Raw genomic sequence first — 11,842 nt, 5'->3', positions numbered from 1 at the left:
AGGAACCAAGTTACCAATACTTATGTGATAATAACCTAAATGAAATAAACATATTAAATATGTTGAGGTCTAAACCTTTGAAACAAAAATAATAAATTAAAATTTCTACTGCCATAGCAAATAAATAAAACTCTTTCATATTGCAATTTCTAGTGGACCTAGATAAAATTCTTTAGTAAAGCATATTTTTAAAGTTGTATGTGCAAACCTACTGATCTGATATTCAAATAACTTGATGTTGATTGCTTAGATATACTATATAGAAATAGATTACTCCTGTGCTATATAAACGTAAATATTTAGTGAATAGACTTAAGCATGATTATTTAAAAGATAAATAGCACAATATTTTGGATGTTTAAATCTTTTTTTTGTTTTAAATAACTAAAAATCTGATAATTTTGTAATAATGATAATATACTAAAAAAAATTATATGATCTACAATGAATAAAAAACCATTTTATAAGAAGACCGTTTTATATTATAAGTGAAAATAATTAAATAATTATTGAGGAAGAACTCAATAGGCTGGCTTGCTTTCCAATAGGTTAATGTCTACATGTACAAGTACAATTTTACTATACATTGTGTATCTTCTTGAAAATTGTTATTTTAAACAGATATTCGTAGCACTCCAATCTAAAAATGAATTAAAAATAATAAGTTAACTGAGCCCTAATACATCTAAACATTTATACTCACTGGGTTTTGGCGGTTTTCCAATTGCTCCCCCACACATACATCCCATGATTTCGGACCAAAACAGCGGACGTACTAGGATACTTCCTCAGGGCAACTTTAAAGGTATCAACTAAGTCTTTCTCATATTTTGAGTTTTCAATTATTGGTATAATGAGCTCTTCATCGTTGTCATAGAACTTTCCTTTCTTTTCGTTGTAAATTCCCTAAATTACGTTTACAAATTATTTAATCTATATAAATACTATTTCATAATTTTTGCATACTTTGATCATCTCCAACCCGGTTATCTTAACTTCACTTTCCGGGTTCAATAAACATAATTTCACTACTTCTTGAGAGTGAACGTGTATCACAGCACCTGCGTTCCGTTCTAAATTTTTTCCATAAATTATTTGTAAAGAAAAAAAATTCCAATTTCCTAATTTACCTGTAAATGAACACATGAATATTGGTGTGCACTGGCTTTTGGAAAGTTTTTTTTCAGGTTTTGGAATTATTATATCTTCACCATTCAGGTTTTGAACAAATAAGTCATCAGGCTGAATCCTCTCTTTTTGAACACCAGATGGTGCGATGAAAATTTGGTCGCTAATACATCATTTAAAGTTATTAGTACAATTTCTCCAAATGTTATTAATTTTTTAAGCTAATTAGTAATTATATTATATTTTATTATACATATCTAAATTATATGTAATTGTAACATGCCATAAAGAAATAACTAATAAGCATAATATTTTTAATTTATGTTTCACTATTATATTAACATAAATTAAAGAAAATTAAGATGTAAATAATAATAATTAATTATGTACTTGTATTTCATACTGATTCCACCACCCGTCCCAGTGACCCAGCCGTTCGCATAAAATTGTCGACACAGCTCGGGTATTAAATTACGAGGGTGATCTTCTGAATCATCATTCTGAAACATAAATTACAATTATGTACAGCTTATACTTTAGAACTTTACTTTTTTTTCATTAAATTCAATCTATTAGAAAATTAGAAAAGATTCCGTTATTTACCAAATATAGTAAAATAAAATACCATAAAATAGACAAAAACTTAAAGATTTTAATGTCCAGACCCTATAAAAACTAAATGTCTGACTTCAATTAGACTTTATTAAATTAATTTAATCTTACATTAGCTAATCTGATAGTATTATATAACTTAATTCAGTAATTTGTATTATTTGTTATATTATTGATATATTAATACTTACACAAGATAATATATTTGATGGGGTAAAATCATCAGCAACAACATAATCCATAATTAATTTTAGTCTTAAGATGATATTTTAAGAGTAAAAAAAAATAATCTAAAAACATGTGATTTCACTAATAATTTGAATAAGAAAATATCTAAATGCAATAATTTCTTATTATGTTGAAAGTCGATGTCTCAATTTTTTTGTTATCTTAAACTAAATTGAAATCCCCACAAACCAACCATTATAATAAAACTCGATATCTCGAAACTTTTTTTAGTTCCCCTTGAGATTTGACATAACGAGAGTTATGTACATTATAATTGAGTGCCAATGTTATCTTATCAACTATAGAATAATTAATTTTTAATAATGAGTTTATTTTAGGTTACCTATTCAAAATACAGTAGATAAATTCTCTGATAATTTTTGCCAATATATATGTAACAAATCATGTAACTGCTGATAAACATAATGTTTGATATTATTTTAAATGTGACTTACTACCAATGCTTGCTGCTCGTGATCAGACCCAACATTTTTCTCCAACAATGAAGGTTGCTTGATAGGAGCTTTTTCCTCAGTGGATGATACTGCCTAAATAAATATACATTAATTAATAAATGTTAAACTGAATGATTTGTCCTAATATATAATATTAAAATTTCTTTAAATAAAGTTTGGTTTATTATTGATCAATATTTTAATAAGTTATGTAAATTGATGTTGTAAAAATATTATTAATACATTAAAATTAAATACAGTATAACATACAACACATTTATAATGCACATAACTAATAGCATATTGTTATGTGGACTTGTACATCAGGGCACATTATATTTTAGAAGAGTAAATAAAGATACAAATAACAGTATTATTTTACACTTATGTAGTTGTATTGATGCAACAATGTTTATGTCATACTAACAGATTGTGTAGTGTTAACAAATTAATTGATACAAACAGTTGTTACCATGGTTAGCTACTAATTTTTGAAAAATAATGAAATACGCAAATATTAATTAGATATGACTTAATTACAATCTAAAAAGAAATTAAATCATTACATCTAATATTTTTTTAATACCTATTCATTTTTTTGGCATAATTTGTGTTTAATAATGTAAAATTATGTTCATAGTTAAAATGTTGATCTTTATTAGATAAGCTTTTTTTTATTAAAATATTATTTTAATTATAATATGGTCTTAGATATGTTCAGTAATAAATTAAACATGTGTGTAAAAAAATAAATGCAATAATAAAATGGTTAATTTTAATCAAAGGCCTTTAAACTCATAAATGTACAAGTCAATTATAAATTATCTGATTAAATTACATTAGTTTACCTACCTTTTTAATCAATTGTGAATTAGATGCTAAAAAATTGTTAGCAAAAAATGAACTTATACGCTGGTCTCTGCAATATAATTTTAAATTTACATCTCATTATATAAAATTATTTTATTTTTAAAATTTTAAAAATAATAAATATAATAAATATTTAATAATTAAAAGAAGTATACAATGTTTATACTGAATTAGTCATTATGATTAATGTCTTACTTATTCATTGCTGCTAAACATTCAGCTTCCTCCACAGCTTGATTCCATTTGATTTTTAATTTACTGCGAGAAATCTGAGTCTGGATATATAAAAAAAAAAATATATATTTTTAATACATATATTTCAAAGAAAAAAGGATCACATTAATTAACAGCCAGTTGCTCTAAGTTTATTATAGTTTTTTAATTCATATTTTTATTGAATTATGTGAAACTAGCTGTATAACTCAACTTGGACCAGAAAAAAATTAACATAAAATACAGAGCTATTTTAGTCTTAGTGGTATACCTCAGTTCACGGGATAATCAGTATCGGTATACCTCATTTTGTGAACAAATTTGAGATAAACTGTATAGATAATAACATGTACCTATAACATAAGGACAATTGGACATAAAAAAATAAAAATAGACTAATAAAAAAAGTTATTTATTATTTATTAAATATTATAATATGCCAAAAATAAATCATTATTGACATCGTTTATTGACATTGATTCACTGTCAAAACTTATAAAAATAAAATCAATTTTTGATATTAATAATGAAATACTTTTGATAATTTAGTCTTATCGATACTGAAATACGAAATTGTTGTGCATCACTTTTATCTAATATGTTAAATTAACTAAAACCAGGTTTAAATTTAAAATCCGTATGTGATTTTAAATTGGCGGTAATATTATAAAAAATATATTATGACATTAGACTACAGTTGTTTTTATCAACAAAGAAAATAAGATAAAATGGGTTTTTTTTTCAAAACTATGCTGATTTTGCAATATTTATCGTACCTCTCTCATTTGTTTCAATCAAAGACCTAGATATAGAACAATTATGAGATGATTTCTTAGAACGATTACAATCTTTACTTGACTGGTTTGAGAACAATTATGTTGGGAGGATTAATAATAATGGAAGACACATTTGGAATTTAACCTCCTAAGTTTTTAATGGCTAAGATCATGCTATAGCAGCTAATAGAAGATTAAATGTCTAAATGGGAGTTTAACACCACAGTTTGAGGTTTATTATCAATTATTTGCAAAAAATAAAAAACCTTAGCAAGATGTATTTTACAGCAAACTTGAAGCAGTTCAGAACCTCTAAACATTTAAACAAATTCTAAGCATTGTTCAAAGTTATGAAACTATAGATTTAACCCTTTCACTGCTACACTATTTATGCACTTCAGCCTGTGTATGCTATAGTAAATACAATAAAAATTTTTAATTTTGAGATCCATATGAATAAATTATGATCTAATTATTAAAGTTTAAAATAAATAATAATGCAAGCCTAGGTTTGCTTAAGTTGTACAGTTACCTGCAGATGAGAATATTATAAAATATAAGAACATAGTAATATGTCTGGAGCAGTGAGTGTTAAAACATAATTTTCACGCGGGATTTCCCAAAATATTTCACTTCATTAATATAATGTATTAGAAGTATTACATTTTGATTAAAATCTTAATTTTATAATATAATAACATAATATGAACAACTATTTTTGATATTTTATAATAACTTTGACGTATTATCCTAAATAATTTTTTTTTGCATATTTTTCTGTTTTTAAAACCTATATTGTCCAAACATTTTCAAACGGCTACATCCATTTGTCTTAAATTGTATAACACTTGGTATACTTTCAAACGCAGTTCAAATTACCCACAAAATATTCCCGATATATCTAAGAACAATCTCTGAAACGTTCATCAAAATTGGTCAATAAGCAAGAAACAAACAAACATTGCCTTTTGTAATACATTTGAATAACAAAAAATGTATTAAATATTATTCTTTTATCTATAATATAAAAATGAATCACAAAATGTGTTGGTAAGCGCATAACTCAACCACGCCTGGACCAATTTGGCCAATCATTTTTTAATGTTCGTTGAAGTCCAAGAATGGTTTTTAAAGCGAGAAAAAGTTGAATAATTGCTGGGAAGACCCTAAAAACAGCCCTTTTTGTTTTAAAACAGCCCTTACTATAATATGGATAATATAATATTGATCTTCTCCATGGCAATGTAATCACTGATCAAGAGCATCATCTATAGTGGTCGATTATTTGTGAGCTCTCTGTTAATGAACGATTAAAATTATAATGATTTGGTAGATGAACAATATACAATGCGAATTAAATTAAATTAAATTTGTATATTGTGTTTTGTGCAGTGTTAAGTTACCTAAGATAATACTAACCTATGATCACTAATTATTGCATGTGACACAATAATTTATATTTGATATGCCTCCTATACAACGAAGCAATTTAGGTAGAAAAACCTGAAATGCTACAAACGAAGGTAATTACCGATCTAACCAAAGTGCACAAGAACGTGACGACCGAAAAGAATGTGAAATAATTCGGATATCACAAACGCGTGAAGCGCGAGCGCGACATTCAACTAATAATCGCGCAAGTTTGAATCGAGCTGCTTTCAGTTACGATGTGTCAATTGACTACAGTACCTACCACTGTGTTGTTATTGGTTCTATGAACTCGGTTTGCTCATATTGTAAGGCTTTAAAATACAAAAACGAAGCCAATGGATTGTGTTGCGCAAATGGTAAAGTGAAATTGATACCATTGGTATCAAGTACATAGAGCATTTACATCCAATTCATTCCTACGTCTAGCATTCGAGTATGGGCCAGATATTAAATATTACGCTCATTCGAAAGTAGAAATTGGTGCTATGGACAAGGAATGTCCGCATTATAATGCGCTTAAGTTCAAAAATGAGCCAGCCGGTATGTGTTGCGCGTCAGGAAAAGTGCAACTACCGGAAATTGAAACACCACCTGAAACACCACCCACGGTTTACTTATCGGTACGGATCTAGATTCTAACCTGTTCCTGAAGTCAATTCGAACATTCAATTCATGTTTCCAAATAACATCGTTTGGAGCAGCAACAGAAATAGTTAAAAATAATGCTGCAAATGGTCAACAATTTAATTCAACAATTTTTATGCAATTTTATATGCATATTCAGTAGGTCTGAGAATCAGCTACTATCTATTTTTCATACCCCTAAGTAATAAGGGTTGTCCAGAAAAAAATAAAAATAAAAATAATAATAGTGTATTATATATTGGTTGCTATTAGTTAATAGGGCATGTTTGATGATTTGTATTATTATTTTTTGTCAAAATATGTACATAAAAAAAAATGTTTGTGTGTAGATTAGACCTCAGGGAAGAAGATAGGCTAATTTAAAAAGGATTAAATTTGGTTTTTTTTTATTCATCGAATTTTAGTACGGTTAGGTTAGGCTTTTGTATTAATTGATTATATTAATCCACCGTATGTGGAATTAAGTAAAAACGACAAACTTGGTATAATTTTGATACTTTAGAGTTAAATCATACACTTATGTACAAACAGCACGGGGTCCGCGATCTACCGCAGGTAGATTGCCTACCTGATAATATACTGCTGCGAATTACAATTTTTATTCCGGGCAACAGAAAAGTTAAGATAAATCTAGAACATCATACACCGAATATTAAATAACAAAGAAATTATTTGACTTTAATGAGTCAAAACTAAATTTATGAGTGAGTTAAAACTCAAAGCAAATATGAAATAACACTCACCGTCTTAATGAATATGTGTGCAAAATGTATTGCCAATCGGTACAGTAGATTCCAAGTCTATAAGCTCCATACAGTTATATATTCGTTTTTAAACATACAAATATAATCTAACCTAATACAACGAAACTATAAAATAACAATCCATCATTTTAGATTTGTATGTAGAACACTATTACCCGCAGTTGCTTCTTTAAAAACAATGGCAGACTGGAGCAAAAGATTTTGTATGATTTTATTTTTAGTGCTGAACCTGCAGAAATCTTAACATAGTTAATTTAGCTTTCATTTAAAGCTTTTCAGATTTTTAATACAGAATGTTGTGGTATTACCACTACCACAATAATAATTATTTTATAAATAAAAATATTAACATAATTTTTTGATTATATTATAACTGCACCCTAAGCATAGGTAGTAATCATATTCAAAATTGCAAATTGTTAGTTGCTAATAGTAATAATAAAGTATTAATGTTACCAGTTTTTACTTACAGTAATTTTGGGAATTTCGGTTAGTATTTCCTCTTTGCCAGAGAATTTTGATATTTGTTTCATTTTAATCCAATTTCTTTTATAAGCGTCATTACAGTAATATATGTGCAACATGGGTACCATATTCTCATCTAAAATTTAAATACGACAAAAATTAATTAAAATTAAAACTTTTTATTCAAATAAATACTTTATTTTAACATACTTTTAGAAAACTTATTTGTTTCTGGGTCTGTAATAACAATTCCTGGCCATACTGGATACTTCCCTGTCTTAGCCCATACCATGTCACCAACATTAAATATATTTCTTTTGCCATTACTCATGTTATTAATTGCCGCTGTTGGAGAGGATTTTCCATTGCTTTTTTTGGTCAATATAAAATTTATTTTGCGGTATGACTCACCCAATGACAAGTCGAGCTCTTCATTATATCTTCTTTTATTTGATATACGACCATATCGGCTCTTCTTCAAATCTTCCGCCTTTTTCATGATTTTATCTAGGTAATAAAAACTATATGGTTATAACAAAAAGAGATAAAATTGCACCAATAAAGTAAGTATGTCTATAGGATAAGCATGTAACATTTTTAATCAGTGGAATATTTTTTATAAACATATACATTTCTTTTTTTTTAATAGGTAGATGATTGTATTTATTTTATACCTATTTATGACATTTTTTATTTATAGTCAATGTTTAATGTTTTGATGACCATGATGACTATTAGAGTTGAAATAAATAAGGAGCACTGTTAAATTTTTTAGCATAATATAAATTACTAAGTTTAAGTTAAAATTCTTAGTGATAAAATAAATTTTTAAAATTTTTAAAAAAATTTTCACTTTAACTCAATACTACTACTACAATTAATCACGTAATAAAGAACAACAATATTGCAGTTTTTACAATACCTAATTAATACTTCTTAATACCTTCTCTAAATGTTTGTTTATACTTAACGAGGATGTCAGCGCACTGCTTCTTCTCTCTAGCCCACGCTCAACATAGACAAAACCCATTTACGACGAATCATTTTTAAATGTTTTTGATTAATCTTAAGAATAAAATTACTTATTACAAAAATTATTGAGGATAATATTTGTTGAGGGTTCATTACATCGGTTTTAAATTTTATTGTTATTTGACTATTAAAATAAAAAAATTTTTGTACATTTAAATAATGTTTTAATTATTTTGAGACTATATTTAGACAAAGCGATATGTCATACCCTCAAAAATATTATTCTCTATCGTTTTTTGAAAGGGTTTTCATAATGGATGACTTTACTCAAAGACTACTCAAAAACATAAAAAATTATTCTGCGTAAATGCGTTTTGTCTAGGTTGCGCGTGGGCCAGAGAAAACAAACAGTGCACTGAACATCCTGAGATTTTAGATTTTATCGCTGAGCAGCTGTTAGTTACTTGCATAAAATATACAGAAAGATAACATAGATTATGAACAAAATATGCGTACTAATGAGAAACACTTCCATTTATTATTCTGATAACAGGACGCTACACGGACATTTGTTGTCTTCGTTTTACAAGTGCATAATATGGAAAATTTACGTTCAGCAGACCACATTAAGCTTCTTTAGTTTAAAAATTAGAGCGAATCATCAACTCATTATGAAACATGATGTTAAAAATATTATCTATTTGTATGTGGGCTTTTTACAATAGGTAGTTCAATTTTTTAGTGAGTTATGCGTGTAATATAAAGCGTAAATTAAAAATGCCAACAAATCACTTACAAATTGAATTATTGTAAAAATCTATCATACAAACACAAAAAATGTTCTTACCATCAAGTTTCATAATAGATCGATTCACTCTAATTTTTAAACTAACAGAGTTAAATGTGATCTGCTGAGCGTAAACTTGCTATGTTACGCACTTGTAAGCCAGCAAATATCTGTGTAGCGTCCTCTTAAAGATGCTTTTTTCTGTTTGACCCAACAGCAAATAAAAAAATGTAATGCAATGTTTTGTTCTATCGGGTACTTGAAGGATGCTAAGTTGTTCTATAAGAAGTGGGCCATCTTTATAGCGACCTATAAGTCCCCAAATATAGCCTGTAACAAAACTCTAAGGTTAGGTTAGATATGGTTGAGTCACGGGGAGGGTGCACGATACCTTAAATGAATCCTGCAAGGCTGACCAATCTATTTTGTACTTGATTTTATCTTCCAAATTTTAGTTGCAGTGTTAGGTAACCAACTTAATCATCGACCTAAGTATTCTAATATGGAACGAACCTATGCAATATGCATTATAGGTGTAAACCAACAAATCAAATTTGCACAATAAAACTTCCCAGTGCCACCGGATAAAATCATTAAATAATATAAATATTAACATACAACATGAATACAAATAATTTAAAAACTGACAAAGTTTATACATACAGATGAAATGTTAGAATGCGACGAGTGGACGATTTGTATGGATTTTATATCAACTGTTTAGATTACGTTTTGTTTACGGCAAACGGTAGAGCATCTGAATACTTTAAACATAACTAATTAAACACTGTAGATGATAATTCACAATCTCAGTACGAAACGTACAACTTAGACGAGTCACGACTCAGAACTCACACCACAACCTCAACAATTCAGAATACCTAGAAAAAAGTAAAAACTCACGCAAACAGCAAATGAATAAACAGAGAAAAATACAAATGTACAAAATAACTTGTGAGATGGGAATTTGAAAATTATTGTTTTCTTAACAAAAATAGTCAGGCTGTTACTTTAATCAAAAAAATATTTCCCTATCACTGTTGACAACTCGATACATTGATTGTAAAATTAACTTTTAAATTTAAATAATATGGATGATGGTGGGTATACATAATACATAATATAATAATATGTTAATTCTTTAATTTAGTCTTCAAAACTCTTTCAGTAATATTTAGTTTTTTATTAGTCAAGGCTCAATTAGTATTGTAAACTGCTTACCTGCGGCGTCGTACAAACGCAATTTGGACCCTCCTCCAAGATGTCTGTAACAAATATCGTTTATATTATCACGTATTGATTTTTAAAACGAATTATTTTTTCTACTCGATCTTAGAAAATTCATAGCCCACGCTAAAACCCAACCAACTACTGTATAGCTGTTGTAAACTATCGATAGGTATATTGTGGGACGTGGGTATCTGTTGATTATTTATATTAATTTTGTCGTTTAAAATGTATAATATTGATCAAGAGAATCGTCATTCTGCACACTTATTTGTTTTCACTTCCCGAGACCCCGAACCACGTGCAAAATGGAAAATTTGCGTTAAACCAAACCAGTTTTTATTTGTTAGGTTTAGAGTGAATTCAGTGACACAACTACCGAGTACCGGGGTGGTTGGGAATTCCGATCAGTTGGGCACCCAACCCCGATATTTACTGACTTCAAGGAAGGCCTAATCGTCAACGGCTTATTTTCATTGTTGATTGAACGATGAATGTTGATCACAAATTTCACAATTTGATCATTATTAATTAAAAATTAAAATATAATAAGATAAAATTCATAATAGTGCGAGCACTGCGATATCTATAGAATAATTTCCTGAAATAGTGAAATCATGGAACAGATTCTACGTAATTAATAGTCTTATTAGATAAAATATTCTCTTTTACAAATTACAATTAGTAAGGGCTGCACTGCGATACTGCTCTGCTGCAGTAAATGTTGTATGGAATTCCTTACGAGTTGCAATGACAATTGTCAACACAACCGGTCGATTATATTTCTAAGAATTATAATAGTTTAACAGAATTCGACAATTCGTGCCTCGTGCCCACGTGGTAATGTGGGTAAATTCCATAATTATTTACTGTTGCGATAACACAATAATGTTATTAGTTTATTACTAATAATATAAAACATTATATTATAAATTATAAATATACGTTTCAGTATTTTGCGTATACAGTGTATTTAGTATTTACTCTTGTCTCTCAGAAATCAGAATTCACAAATAATAAAATATAAATGGTCATTAGATCACATTCATTATAACTGTATAATAAGTATTACCAGTGGTATTCGGAAAAAAAAGCGTCGTACAACTAAATACATAAGTCTTATAAGTTATAACACTTATTTACTATTTTGTACATTTTATAATTTTAAATGTTAAACAATATATTTTGACATAGGTATCAATAATTCTATAACCATATATATATAAATAAATATAATATTATATAATATTCGTTTAATAATATTTTTAT

The 11,842-nt window shown here is 27.8% G+C and overlaps 1 protein-coding gene across 6 annotated transcripts; it reads right to left on the bottom strand.

The window, feature by feature from the left end:
- Positions 1-440: 440 nt before the first annotated feature.
- LOC132951756 (probable methylthioribulose-1-phosphate dehydratase) lies at positions 441-10,316 on the bottom strand. 6 transcript variants are annotated; one of them, XM_061023686.1, is made up of 12 exons: positions 10,172-10,316; positions 10,010-10,110; positions 7,798-8,094; positions 7,593-7,723; positions 3,489-3,568; positions 3,276-3,342; positions 2,424-2,516; positions 1,519-1,628; positions 1,131-1,291; positions 967-1,073; positions 704-906; positions 441-640 (listed from the first exon to the last, which is right to left on the bottom strand). In XM_061023686.1, exons 3-12 carry the CDS (start codon positions 8,084-8,086, stop codon positions 580-582), a joined length of 1,302 nt encoding a protein of 433 aa, XP_060879669.1. In that variant the 5' UTR covers positions 8,087-8,094; positions 10,010-10,110; positions 10,172-10,316; the 3' UTR covers positions 441-579. The 6 variants fall into 6 exon arrangements, with proteins under 6 accessions (XP_060879669.1, XP_060879671.1, XP_060879670.1 ...); XM_061023688.1 differs by having other exon boundaries at positions 7,798-7,932; positions 7,999-8,094; positions 10,010-10,298; XM_061023687.1 differs by lacking the exons at positions 10,010-10,110; positions 10,172-10,316 and adding an exon at positions 9,407-9,434 and having other exon boundaries at positions 7,798-7,932; positions 7,999-8,094.
- Positions 10,317-11,842: the final 1,526 nt, after the last annotated feature.

Source organism: Metopolophium dirhodum, chromosome 9, assembly GCF_019925205.1.
Source record: "Metopolophium dirhodum isolate CAU chromosome 9, ASM1992520v1, whole genome shotgun sequence".
NCBI lineage: Eukaryota > Metazoa > Arthropoda > Insecta > Hemiptera > Aphididae > Metopolophium > Metopolophium dirhodum.
This window is presented reverse-complemented; position numbering and strand designations above follow the sequence as displayed.

Coding starts and splice junctions, on each gene's coding strand:
- LOC132951756 (XM_061023683.1), bottom strand. Junction 3,343..3,488: donor TGTTTAGCAGCAATGAATAA/GTAAGACATTAA, acceptor ATTATATTGCAG/AGACCAGCGTATAAGTTCAT. Junction 641..703: donor TGGAAAACCGCCAAAACCCA/GTGAGTATAAAT, acceptor ATTCATTTTTAG/ATTGGAGTGCTACGAATATC.